At 40.2% G+C, this 14,701-nt stretch overlaps 1 protein-coding gene across 2 annotated transcripts in view; it reads right to left on the minus strand.

Moving 5' to 3' along the window:
- Positions 1-8,445: 8,445 nt before the first annotated feature.
- Positions 8,446-14,701, minus strand: part of SATB2 (SATB homeobox 2) — a 189,565-nt gene continuing 183,309 nt past the window's right edge. For both annotated transcript variants that reach the window (XM_061203725.1, XM_061203719.1), the window contains one exon: positions 8,446-8,929. In XM_061203725.1, the coding sequence (XP_061059708.1) occupies positions 8,468-8,929 (462 nt within the window). In that variant the 3' untranslated portion in view covers positions 8,446-8,467. The remainder of the gene's footprint in view (positions 8,930-14,701) is intronic.

Here is a 14,701-nt window from a genome sequence, read left to right on the forward strand (position 1 = left end):
CAATAGACATTTCGTAAATTTGGCTTGTTGGTCGATGAATAAGAAAATGATTGAATTGAATAAATTAATAGAAAATAAGCTCTCCAGGTCCTTCGCCATCCTGATCACCCTGTGCCTTCTGAATATACCTCAATTTACTGATACACTTCCAAAATGTCATCAGAATTGAAAATAATGCCATAATGTGGCCTGATAGGCTTGAAGAGGATAGGGTGATCACTTCCCTTGACCTAAGTGGTGTATCTCTCTATTCATGCAGTCTGAATGACATAAGCTCTCTTTGTGGCTACATCACATGGTTAATAAAAGAAACCTAAGAACTTAAGGGATTTAGTGGTCATAAATCCAATGTGAGTTCAAATACGTGAGGTGGTTACTGGAAGAGCCCGTGCAGTCTTAGATGGCATCCATAAGAGCTCAGGGACAGCACAGCTGACCCCAGGTGGACTGGGCTGAGTTCCACAGTCATAAGCTCCTAGTCATGGAGGGACGAAGACTGCCTGGCCTCCAGCCGAAGACGCCTCCAACCTGAAAAGGGATTTCTGCTTTGAATAGAGGATGCGCTAGACAACAGAATCCGTGGTTCAGTGATTCTATCTTCCAAGACAGCATAGAATCACAGGCCGTAAATTACCCAAATGTGGGCTTACAAATATCCGTCTTGGAAGTTCCTGAGGCCTCAGGTACCTTGGTTATGCACTAAAGAAATATTCAGATGAAGTTCATCTCTAGAAAGTAATTGAAATCCTTAATCCAGGCTGAAGTTGGGAAAATTGAAAAATCCAACTAGGTGAAAACTGTTATGAAATGTAGTCCACTTAAATATTGATTGGTTTAAAAAAAACAGGCTTTGTGCCCTCCTGGTGTTTTCACTGGGGTTAAGGAACTGACAAGTAGACAAAAACATGAAAAATAAGTAAATTATACATCATGTTAGAATCCATGAAAAAAAATAAGGTAGGGCAGGATAAAAGGGATCCAGAAGGTGGGCGTGGGGTCTGTTGCAATTTTTTTTTAAATAAATTTATTTATTTATTTGTTTATTTTTTGCTGCGTTGGGTCTTCGTTGCTGTGTGCGGGCTTTCTCCAGTTGCGGCGAGCAGGGGCTACTCTTCCTTGCGGTGCGCAGGCTTCTCATTGTTGTGGCTTCTCTTGTTGCGGAGCACGGACTCTAGGTGCGCGGGCTTCAGTAGTTGTGGCACGCGGTCTCAGTAGTTGTGGCTCACGGGCTCTAGAGTGCAGGCTCAGGAGTTGTGGCGCATGGGCTTAGTTGCTCCGCGGCATGTGGGATCTTCCCGGACCAGGGCTCGAACCAGTGTCTCCTGCATTGGCAGGCGGATTCTTAACCACTGCGTCCCCAGGGAAGCCCTATTGCAATTTTAAATAAGGTGGTCAGAGTAGTTGTCATTGAGGAGGTGATGTCTGAGCAAACTGAGGGGGACTGAGGAGTGAGCGTGCAGCTGTCCGGGGGAAAAGCTCTCCTGGCAGAGTGAAGAGGGAGAAGAGTAAAGGCCCTAAGGCCAGAGTGAGCCCTGTATTCCAGGGACAGCCAGGAGGCCGATGTGGCTGGAGCCCAGGAAGCAGGAGGAAAGCGGAAGGGAAGGTTAGAGAGGGTCAGATCAGGTGAGAGAGGGTGGTGTCTGACCGAGCTGGTAGCGGTAGTGAAGGTGAGAGACCGTCAGACCGTGAATGTGTTTTGAAGGTAGAGCCAAAAGAACTTTGCTGACAGAAAAATAATAAAGGATAAAGCCAAGGTTTTAGGTCCAAGCGACTGGAAGTTTGGAGTTGCCATCAGCTGGGTGGACCAAATTTGGGGAGGAAGATAAGGTCACCTGGGGACACGTTCAGTGGAAGTGTGAGCCGGCAGTACAACTGGACAGTTTGGAGACCCGGAAAATGTCTAGGCTGCAGGTAGCAAGTGGAGGTCGTCGGCACACGGGGACACTTCGTGTCCCGATAGCGGATGAGGAAGGAGTGTGGATCTGGGAAGAGGAGGCTCAAAGAAGGCACCTGCAGCACCTGAGCATTCATGGAGGGCAAAAAAGGAATCCGCAAAACACAGCAGAACCGAGCAGGAGTGAAGCAGGAGAAAAACAAGAGAGTGGGTGCCATTCGTGTTTAAAGATCTAATTTTGAAGACTTCGGAAGGCTACTAAACCGTCTCTTTCATTTTCTTACTCATTTAGAAAGAAAACCATATTATAGCTCTTGACAGGAAGAAGAAAAGAGAGGAAGAGAGGGAGGGACAGAAAGAGATTGTAATAAGAGACAGTGGAAGAAAGAGAGGGACAAAGGAGGGACAAAAGCAGGACGTAAACAGTGCATACAGCAGCCCTTCAGGCACAAATGCTTTAAATAGTGTAAAACAACTTGTAAAAACATTAGACTTAATCCTACTCTAAAACTCATCTGAAGTATTTTAGGTCATTTATAGCATCTTACTAGAACCTGCTTCTCTATCTCTCTTGGAAGGAAGGAAGAAAGAAAGGAAGGATTTGTTCTAGATGCTTCTACCTAGTTATTTTCTTTAATCATAACAACAGTTCTGAGATCTATGAATTATCAGGCTCATTTTATGGATGAAGAAACTGAGGATCTGAAAAATAACAAGCTGCAAAACTGGTAAGAAATAGAACCTAGGATAGCTCACTGCCTTCTCACAATCAACTTGAGAGAGAGTACATCTAGAAAGAATTTTCTCCTTACCTTTTCCCTAAGGTGGGCGAGGGCTCCTAGGACTGGACAGTCCAAAGTTGCTACAGAGACCACCAGCACTCCCTTAGTCTGTGCTGTTTTGCGTTAAAACGGGATTAGGGTTGTTAATGGATAGTGAATAAATTATAGTTCTCTCTTTAATTAATCATTGCTCTGCACTATTCATTACAGTGCTAATGGAATATTTTTGTAATTATTTCTCCATATGTGAAGGTAACACTTTAAACCTCTTAAAATGTCTCCTAAGAAGCTACTTCTAGAGTTTTTCTGGGACAGTTTTACAAGCAGAACATGGTGTTTTTTAAAATAGGTTTTTCCTTTAGAACAAAACTCCATCAGAAATGTCATACTCAGACAAGATGATGAAAAAGTGTGTGAAGAGAAGTCAAAAGGTCATTTCATACAAAATATGTTGGCCAATAAATTGATGTTCAGTTCATACAGCCTTTCTAGGACACACTAGGACATCAAGAGAGGTGGTGTGATACTGGGGGGTGGCAGTGTAAGCTTTGGAGACATGCAGGCTTGGCTTTAGGTCCTAGCTCTACCGTCTCCCTGCAATATTGAGCTGGCAGAGTTCTAAATCACCTGGCCCTCGCTGCACTTTTCATTCTTCATTTCTGTCTCCAACTCAAGGTGCCAGTCCTAGACATGCTCATCCAGAGGAAACTGTCACACCTATTTCCCCAGGGCTCATGCCACCTCCACCAGCCCACCCCCGTTCTCTGCATGGATAAATGCAAAGAAAAACTTCACACTTTCCCACTGAGCAAATACAGCAACCACAATATGCCACAAGAACTGGGACAGTCCTGTGATGGTGGAATACTCTGAATGTTATGTGAGCACAGGAGGATTTGTAACCACACTGGCAGGGCAGATCAGAAAGGCTTCCTGGAAGAAGTGGTGCTTGGACTGATTCTTAAAGTTAGCAAGGAAAAGAACTCAGGGTGGGAAGGAGGAAGAGGTACAAGGTACCAGAGTAGCAGCAGGATAAATGTGCCTTTTCACTATCTTCTTCTTATCTATTATCTTCAACATCCTTCTGGATACCTTCTCTGGCAGAGGCTGTGAGTTGCCTACCAAAATATCCACTCTACCCTTCTCTCTGGAATTAATGGAACAGTTAGAAACATTTACCAGTCTCCCTTGCATTTAGGTGGGGGACTTGAAGAAGTCCCATAAAAGAAAGGGAGTATGCCATTCTTTACTCTTCTTCCACCCTGGTGTCTGAAAGGTGGATGTGATGGCGAGGCTCTAGCAATCATCCTGGACTAAGAGGAAGATGGAACACAGGAACATAGGGAAAAATGGAGCTGGGAGCTGGAAGGAGTTTGAGTCCCTGACAACTTCGTGAAGCCAGAATACCTCAGCAATTTCTTTTACGTAAGAAATAGGTAAACTCTTCTCTTATGATTACTTTGTATTTTTTAAAATTATATGCAGCCAATCCTAAGTAACGCACCTTTCAAGACCATTCTAGGTCACAAATAATGATAATTTCTTTCTCTACATTATAGCACATGTTTGTACCACTCACTAAACAAATAAACATCTGTCTGGAGACAACCGTTGAATGACAATATCACTTTTCCTGGATTTATATCATACATGTCCAGTAAGTTATAAGCTCCTTGAGGGGAGAGCGTTAAATCATACAGTTTTCCTTGTCACCTCAGTTCTTAGCAAATTATCTGGTATAGAGTACATGTTTAATAAGTGTTTACTGTCTAATTATGCCATGATTGCTCTTTAGAAAAAATGTGGGGACTTTTAAATCTTTGTTTAAAACTTTGCAGAAAGCGAAATAACAGAGTAAAGGAAAGTATCTCTTCTAAGGAAAAAAAAAAAAAAAAAAGAAAAGACAAAAACTCAACCCGTAAAGTGATGGCTCTGAGATGACATGACTTAACATGACTTAAACAAAATCTCTGACTTTGTTTCCTTGGAAATAAAAGTTGTTAGCACAGAGACCGCCTTCTAGGCCAAAGCCAATTCATCCGTGGGCAGAGCCACCCGGTTTTGAGTTTGTCACCTCCAGTGAATTATGACCCCCCAGAACACAGCCTCAGGCAGGTGGAAAGCATTTGTGTTAAAAGGCAGACTATCTCACACATGCTTTACTTTTATGTCTTTATCCCAAATGCAGAATTCATGTACATTTGCATAAGCAACTTGTTTCACCCTCTACTGAATCTCTAATTTTTCTTTAAAAACCTTTAGCACTGTGCTGTGGGGCTGTCTGCCTTTCTGCAAACACCCAGTTTCCACAAACTGTCCTTAAAACTTATCTACACAGTCCACGGGCTGTCAACTATCATGTGAAAAAAGGCAAGTGAAACTGAGGAAGAAAGGAAAGAAAAATTACATCTGTATGCCAACCAAATGAAAAAAAAAGAAAAAAGAAAGAAAACCCGGGAAAAACAATTTACCATATCAAAAGAAAAAAAACACTTTTTAATTGACATTCTCTTTGTCAGTTCTGAAGCTAAGCACTTGCTCCTTCCTTATTAACTTTAGCCTTTAGAGCAATTTTTTCCGTTGTGAGCACTTTCTAAAAAATCATTTTCACACATTTCTCAGATACATCAATCCTTCCAGCATTCCTCTATGCTCACATTATGGTACCCGGCTCTAAATATAAAAGACTTTTATTATGTCCATTAACCATGGACATATGTGCTCCAAAAGTTTCCTGACACGCAGTCATTTGTGGGTTTTTAATTATAAACAGAAAATATTCACTAGAAAAATAAAGAAGCCCATAAATATATCTTTATAAATTGAGTTTTGTTCGTATACAACAAAACATCTGAGCAAATGACTCCCCCAGTTGCCAGCTCCAGGATGTGAGCATGCATACGTTTATAAACACACAGAGGTGCACATACATTCACATGTGCAATTAAATTCTTGCACTGGACAGGACTCAAACATCTGTAATTGCAGGTACAGCTGTCTTGTAAATAAAGGAATGGATTTTCCTTACACTCACCAGGTCTCATTCCAGACAAAAAATCAAGTGGGAAAGAGGGCACTGCCCAGTAAAATACTTGACAAACTCATATTTTTTGAATGCATTTTATTTTAACAACCAAAAAATTCTAACAGCCTAACAATGCACATAAGTTAAAAATTAATTATCACTTAGTGATAACAAAGATAGTTGATTTACATGGAAAAAAGAACATTTACAATATGTTAATCCTTATTCACATTGTTGATATCGCAATAAAACACAATTTGTTTTTTCATTTCACAAAAAAAAAAAAAGGCGGGAAATTGTGCTTTGTCAAGAGGCACTACAAGAGAAAGTTTCTTCTTCCAAATAGATATTATATGACAGATATTGAATAAATAGACATATATGCATTGTAATTCGCAAAGATCTGGCAAGACCACAGGCTAAAATGCCCACAGATTCACTTAGAACCACTGCAAACTTGGCAGTGAAATTAAAAAATAAAAGGCAAGACTTAGCATTGAAAAATACCTAATAAATTTTTGGTTGAAGTGTAAAAGATACCAAATGCGGATGCCATCGATAGATGAACCACCTTGTAAGAGCTTGGCAAAATCAGTTTCCATTACGTGTACAGAGTGACCTTCAGCAACAGTGTAAGAAGACAATTTGGAAAAGTAACTCGGATATTAGGAAGCAGCAACCATGGACGTTCTGATTAAAGCTGCAGCATACTACAGAAAATAGGAAGGACGGGCCCAGGGCTTGACTGCAAACAACCATCCTTTTGCAAAGGTATACGACGCTCATGTCAAGATAATTTTTTAAACATCATTATTTGAAAAAGTACAGGAAAATGTCCCTTTAAAAACTCCAGAGGTTACTGAGCAGCTAGAATTAGCTTGTATTGCAACATGTCTTCTCCCTGTATATTGTTAAGTTCTGAGTTAATATCTACACATAGAGGTTTGTTTTTTTTAACTCCGACCTTTTATACCTTTCAAATATATAAATAGTATTAACAGTTATATTACAATGTTTGTGTAGTAAACAGAAAATAACTTTCAAAGTGATATTGCATGAGGTCTTTGAAAAGTTTGCATGAGAGCACGACTAAAAAAAATCCAACCGTGTGGGACTGTTTGACGGCCACCTTGAAGCATGAGATTAGTTTCACTTGGCCAGTCCTGAAGGTGAGGTCTCCTCTTGCAATGACTAGAAGTAGAAGTGGGAAGTAATGGTTTCTGATGGGAAGCTACAGGCGGTGGGAGGACTATAGTAGATTGCAGCTTTAATGCTCATTCCACTAAACAGCCAGTCGGCATTAGTTCTGCTTTATGTAAGGTAACTGCTACGTAGGTAACTGGGAAAATGTTTCCATTTATGACGAGTACGTGATTCCACTGAAATTGCTTTGCTTACTCTATTGCCTGGAGCTGCACAATGATTCAAAAACAGGTTCTTGTTAGGGCTGCCCCCATAGTAGGGAAGGGATGAGGCGCGTGAGAGCAAGAACTGAAAACGTCTGGTTAGGTGGACGGAATACGTACAAAGAGGAAGCCCAAAGTGAAACAGAAATGAGAAACGTCTTTCGGGAGATGAAGGGATGGAGATTTATTTGAGAGGGAGTCCCTTTAACTGGGCAGCAACTTCTTTTCTAACTTAATATTACATTGAACTATTTTCTATTTTAAAAAAAAAAGAAAAAGAAAACAGCAACAATAAACAAGTTTTAAATGAGCAGGCTTATTAATTTTAAGATCTGAAGCCACAAGCAGGTAAATAAATTTCACAATAAAATGTGGCTCATACTGTGAATTCCATTTGTCTGACATCAGTATGTCATTTTATCGAGACTGCACTAATGGACAAGTTTTCTCTGTACTGAATTTCAGCTTTACTCATTTGGAATTCCACAGAAATGCATCTGTTCACTACAGTAACGACAAGTTGAATAACGGAACGCGAGTCATTTTAAGTGTGCATTGTGTCTTTAAGATTAATTTGACTGGTATCATTTTAAGGTGCCCTGATTTTTTTTTCACTTTACTTTCTTCTTCTTTCTTTCTTCCTTTCTTTTTTTTTTTTTTTTTGGCAGTGTTGATTTGTTTTGTTAAATACATACCTCAAAAATTACCCATCAAGCTGCCAGATAGGAAGCCATAGAATTAAAAAAAAAAAAAAAATCAGGGACAAACACAGAAAATAAATAGGAATTCAAAAATAGTCACCCCACCCTGAGAGCAGGCCGCAGTTTATCAAAAAGCCAAAGCGACTCACTGTGAAGTGGTTTTTTTAATACATAAACAAGTCTCTTCTTTAAGAACTCATTTCACAGTCTATTCTTTCGGATTGTAAAGTTCTCTGTCCCATGCAATTTAATATATATATGTAAATATATAGATATATACATATACATATACACACACACTTGTAGCTTCCTTCATTTATTTCATAGGTCTTTTCATCCTGGAACTTGCCTGGTGTCTCTTCCATAAGTGCAAGGATAATGAAGGCAGAGTCTCCTGTGATTATAATGACTATGATCCAGTCCATTGTAAAGCGTAACACTTTAGTGTCTTTGCCAAGGCGATGTCTGATTCAGAAATACTGAACTTATTCAGTCTACAGGTGTATCCTGTGCAACAGAGAAATGTCAAAAAAAGGTAAGGAAAACAAAACAGACCAAAAAAAGACAAAAATAAAATAAAGCAAAAAAAAATGTTTTTAAAGAAACTAAAACAGAAAATCCTTGGACCGATGTATTGCTTTGCCTGGTGGCAGTTCACATTATCTCTGGTCAATTTCAGCAGGCACAGCCTTGCTCTTCTCCGCATTCTCCTCCTCAGCCTCCACTTTGTACATCTCCTCCGAGCCTTCCTCGCTGTCATTCTCCTCCGACTCTGTCAGCAGCTCCTCGTCCTTATACTCAGCCACGTCCACCACCGAGCCCAGGTGTTCCTTGAGCTTCCCATGATGCTTCACGTGGTACCGCTGGTTCTGGAAGAACTTGATGATGGTGTGTTTGGGGAGATCCAGCTGAGCAGAAAGAGTGTGGATGGCTTCCTGGTCAGGGTACAGGCCCACATCATGGATGAAGCTTTGGAGGATCCCGAGGGCTTCCAAAGAGATCTTTGTGCGAGACCGAGGCTTTTTGGTGCAACTGTCTTCAGCCGGAGGAGGCGGGGGAGGCGCTTCTTCTCTGGGAGGGGAGCTCTCCTTGGCTGGCTGAGACTGCTGTCTATGAAGGACCTGATAATTAAAATTTAAACAAAATTAACATGTGATTCACAATCTCACCTTTCAAAAGCCATCGCCCCTCTGAAATACATGTTGTCTAGCTAGCACTGTAGTGATGCTGTAGTCATGGTAAGTTCAGGTCTTCTGAAAACTTAAAAGAATTTCTGGAGATTCAGAATCTCATCTACAAAACAAGAGGTTAATAATAGTAATGTTTCCATTCTGAGGCACAAAGAAGTTAAGTCATTTGTTGCCAAAGGTCATTCGAATTCAAAGGATCTGTGGCTCCAGGGCCCTGCTGTTAACCAGAGTGGTGTACCACCTCTCTGAAGCCCAATGACAAAGAAACTGGACCCAGAGGAAAAGTGCAGGCTCTAAAGATGAGATCACACGGGCTCATGTCCAGACTCTTCCCCTTAGCTGGGTGTCCTTGTGCAAGACACTAAACATCTTTAAGCCTCAATTTCATCATCTATGAAAGAAAGATAAGACACTGACTTCCCAGGGATGTTGGAAGGATTAAATGACATAATGCATGTAAAGAACAGTGCTTGCCTTAAACCAGAGGTTGACAAACTTTTTCAGCAAAGGGCCAAATAGGAAATATTTTAGCCTTAGCAGGGCCATACCGTCTCTATTGTGATGCCTCAACTCTATAGTGTGAACATAAACAAATGAGCATGGCTATGTTCCAGTAAACTTTATTTATAAAAACAAGTGGCAGGGACTTCCCTGGTGGTCCAGTGGTAAAGAATCTGCCTTCCAATGCAGGGGACTCGGGTTCAATCCCTGGTCTGGGAATTAAGATCCGACATGCCGCAAGGCAACTAAGCCCACGCACCACAACTAGAGAGAGAAAAATCCACACGCCACAACTAGAGAGAAGCCCACGCGCCGCAATGAAAGATCCCGCGTGCCACAACTAAGACCCAATGCGCCAAATAAATTAATTAATTAAAAAAAAAAACAAAAAACAGGTGGCAGACTGGATTTGGTCCATGGGCCAGAGTTTGTTCACCTCTGGCTTAGGGCAAACATCCAATAAATGATAGTCATTATTATATCAGCCTCATAATTACTCTTAGAGTATAACAGTGGAATAAGTCAGTATTTGAGTCAGAAAATCAATTCTCCATAAAATTAGGAACAACTTCTGTTTATTTTCTTTTAGCCCTGATCTTAATCCTTAAACAAGAATGTGTTTTAAAAATATTAAAACTTCCAAATTAATTAAAAGATATAATTTTTCATTAAATTATGCCCTTTAAATGACTAGATTATACTCATATAAATGGACCTCCTCAATATTACTGATGTCGAGGAGACAGCAGTGAGTGGTGGCTTGAAGCGAGATTTTGGTTCCCTGCCCAGGAATTGAACCTGGGTAGCCTGGGTGAAAACCAGGAATCCTAGCCACCAGAGGCTAGAGAACAAACTATTCATCCTTTGTTCTGCAATCCACTTCCTTTTTTTTTTTTTTGTTATCCTTCATGTCAAGGTTTTCTAGTTGTAATTAATTTAAATTTCTCTTTCATTTCTACCTATTCCCCACTCATTAGAAAACAAAACAAAACCAAAAAAAAAAAAAACCCTCTAGTATTTAAATACTAGATCCAAGTTGGAGCCACTCCTGCCTGGGGTGCCACATCAGCAGATTGAACTTTCATGTTGCTATAAATGCTCTGCTTGACCAGAAACACAGTATCCTGTCAGCAAATCCCCAAATGCAATGCCAGCTCTGGGCTCCATACTTACTTCTTTGTTCTCTGATCTTTCTAAATAAGGTCAGATATGCAACCCCAGCCAATCATGCTCTGCTTTCTGTGTCACCACTTCTAATGCTCTATAAAACTGGCCCAAAATCCCTCTGGAAGAGTGTTCCACTGCTTGTGAGGAACTGTACCCCCTACAACCCATGGACTGTTCCCCTTGAATAAAGGACATCAAACTGATTACTACATTGGTTTAGTTTTGTCATTTGACACTCGTTAGGCAAGCTTATTCTTGATCCTCATAACTGCTTCTTCAGCATCATCTCTGCATGAAATAGTTTCCCATTTTAATATTTATTTATGAACTTTTTCAATCTGACTAAAGAAAGAGAAAGCAATACAGAGGAGATCGTCCAAACAACTCGCCCCTGTCCCCCTCAGAGGCCTATGTGAGAAGGGCTTCCTGGAGAGGGCGCATGGGACCCTGAAGAGGAACTCAGCCGCTGCTCACACCTTGCAACATCAGCAGCAGTGCTATAACACTAAAAGGCTACCATGAAGGTCCCCATTAGAAAGTATTATGTCAACTCCAAAGGCAAAGACCGAATTTCCTCCACTCAGATCAGTGTCTAACGTCCTGGAAGTTCCCAAGACCTCTAAGAATAGGGAGTTCAGTTTTTAAAAAACACATGTTTCTCTTTTACCATTCTCTCCTATTTTAGGTGGTGTTTTCCATGTTAGAGTAACAAATTAAACATTTTCCAAAGTTCAGGGGGAACTCAGTCCAATCAATGAAGAAGAAAACATGTCTAGTTACATGAGAGAAACATTGGTACCACCAGCACCACCACACACTACCCAGGTGACAAATTTTTTTTAAACTACAAAACATCAACATCAAAGCAAGCATTTAAGAAAACAATCTCTGCCATTTATCCTCATCTCAGGGACTACCTGATGAAAAACTAGTTTCTTACCGATGTGAAAATGTCAGTCTTTTCTGTAGAATTTAATAGATATTAGGGCAGATGACATTGTTACTTAGGTGACAGAAGAAGATGAAACTTTTAAAATAATAATTCATAACAAGTAACGATCAAAATAACAATAAAAGGATAATCAAATGCAAATAAGAATACCCATTATAATAAGCTGATGGGTGGTGGCAGAAAGAAATCTAAAACAGAAGACCATAAAACAGTGGCACTAAAGGTCCATATAGTGTCGACCAATTAAAATGAATGTTCTTGGCATTTTCTTTACCACTTTTAACTAAGAGTAAATGCGTGTGGTCTGCTGTGGTAAGCTGGCATCAGCAAAAAAGTGAGAGCTCCATTACTTCAACATCCTAATTATAGCTGGCAGGGAGAGGAGATCTGCACGGTGGACCCACGCTGCTCATGGCAGCTTCGATGGCAGGAAGATATTTGCTCTGAGGTTATGATCTGGGCAGCTTGAGCACTGTAATAAATGAACCTCGACATCAACAGGGGAAGATTTTTTTGGGGGGGATCGGTAAGAAGGAGAGAGAGAGACTGAAATTACGTAGGAATATGTACTCACAGAACATGTATACTCAAGCACAAGGACCCCCTTTTGGAGCAAACGCGTTAATTGGAAAACAAAAGAGAATTAAAATGCCCCATTTTTAAAATTATGCTTGCCTTCTGTAGTAAAAGTCAGCATAACGGTTCCACTTAATTAAATAATGAGATTGGTTCTTTAGGGGTTTTCCATTGTGCATTGGTTAGATTTAAAGAGGTTTTCCAAAACTATACTTTGAAGTTACTGTAATCTTTCTGCATGATAGGGTTTGTTCTTCTCCTGAGGTCCCACCAATTGGCCTATTTCACTCCCCCTTCTAACTTTGAACCTAGCAGTAGTAACACACGGATACAGAGAAGCCACACATGAAATGGAGAAACAATAATCATAATAGCTACCACTTACTGAACGCTTACTCTGTGCCAGACAGTTTTAAGAACTTTACACGGATTAACTCATTTAGCCCTCACAGTTCCTTGTGAAGGTGCTACTTGGATCCAGAACAACCTAGAAACATGGAGCATCTCAGGAACACCCTCAAAACTGGAAATTTTAAACACAGAGAGCTGTCAGTCTAAGACAGTAGGTTTCCACGGAACAATGACAATGTCACTGCCATCATAGGTGAGGAAGATGTTTCTCAGAGAAATAACAGCAATGGAAATGATCTACAAAGTGAGATATCCTGTGTCAGGCCAGACAGTGTTCTATATTGAGTTGGGAGGCATGACAATATTTGCATGAAGAAGGTTAAATAATATTTCTAGTATCTTCAAGCAGATAGGAAGGAGCACAATACTCATAATATCTGAGATGAAAAGAGTCCCCAAGTTACTCTGTCCCAACTATCTTCATTCCCTTGAAATGTTCCGATTACTCCAGGCAGAGAGTTATTTATTGTCTTACATAATTTTTAGCAAAAAGAACTGCATACATTTCCTCACTAGCCACCTGCAGTAGCTTATTATTATGACAATCAGGAAATTCTTCTTACTGTCGTGTAATGCTTCTTCCAGTGGTAGAGCAAAAGCAGAGTAGAGCCTACTGCTTACAATGTGGTATTCCCCAGGCGGGGAAATCAGTCCAATGCTCTCCCCACATCTTCCATCTAAACAGCAGGATCAAGTCACCTTTTCTGCACTTTCCCACATCTTGACTAACTAATGCCAACTCTTTTAGTCTCTTCTTCATAGGACAGGTTTCTGAACATCCACTTAACTGAATTTTAGTTTTTCTGTCTGAACTTCTCAGAGATGTTTGAAATTCCTTGTTGGTTAACTAGAATGACTCAAGTTTGATCCCTGTCCCCAGCCAGTGCCCTGAGTAACTCCGGCCTGAGGCCATGTCATTGATTCCTGCTGGATGGACTACAGCCATCCTGTTCCTCAGCTCATTTGAGGAACATACAGGCATATATTTCAGGCATATATTTCTCGCTGATTGACTTTTTGAAACCACAAAATTTACAATTACTTCAACCAAGACAGAGGAAGCCCTGCCAACTGAACAGAGATATGCTCTTTCCTAACAAGTTCTTCCCAAGCCCAGATTATTGTTTTCTGGTATTTTTTTAAAAAGGTAAGTATAATGGAGCAGCTACCTAGACATTTATGTAAATCTGCCCAAGTCTGCACACTTTCCAGACTCATCCTTTTTCCCCTTTTTCAAAATGGGCCCAGCAGTTGACCTTTCTATTCCTAAAGTATCTCATCTCTCTTCACATGACTTTCCCAAATAACAGAATATATCATTCTGTAAAGATAGCTATCCATCCCTTTCCTCTTGACCTTTGCAAACTGAAGCCTGACAATTCATCCTATCTCATTTTGGTTTGGATTTTTCCCCATCACAACTGAACTTAAATTAATCTGGTCAGCAATTCATTTCTGATATTGATAATTTCTACAAAGAGAGTTTTAAAGGGTTTATTTAAAAGCCTCTTTCTTTTTTTGTAGCTTCTATTGTTAGTTTCTTAGGGTTCGCAGCAGTGAAATATCAAGGTAGCTTCAATAATAATGATAATACTATTAATATTAATAATAGGTGCTGGCATTCATGTAAAGTTTATTATGAGCCTAACACTGGCCTAAACGCTATAAATATATTTTATTTTATTTTCACAGTAATCCTGGAGTAAGCATTTTTACTCCATTTATGATGAGAAAACTGGGGTTCAGACAGTATAGGTAATTTGTGTGAGGCCTCATAGCTTCTAATTAGCAGGACTGGATATCTAAAACATATCTGATTTTAAATCCCATGCCCTTAAACATTATGTTCTCCTGTCTTCCGTGAGCAAGATCACATAAGAAAATTGAACAAAGGCTCTAGAGTAGAGGAGACAGACCATAAATAAGATATCAGGTAGTAATAAATACTATAAGCAAAAACAGAGCCAAGCATAAAGAGGAGAATTGGGGGAAGAGGACGTTATTTTAGATTCGGTGGTTCAAGGAAGGCTCCCTAAGGAGGTAGGATTTGAGCAGAGGCCTGAAGGAAGTGAGGACCAAACCATGAAAAAGAGCAT

The sequence above is a fragment of the Eubalaena glacialis genome, chromosome 1 (assembly GCF_028564815.1).
Source record: "Eubalaena glacialis isolate mEubGla1 chromosome 1, mEubGla1.1.hap2.+ XY, whole genome shotgun sequence".
Taxonomy (NCBI): Eukaryota; Metazoa; Chordata; class Mammalia; order Artiodactyla; family Balaenidae; genus Eubalaena; species Eubalaena glacialis.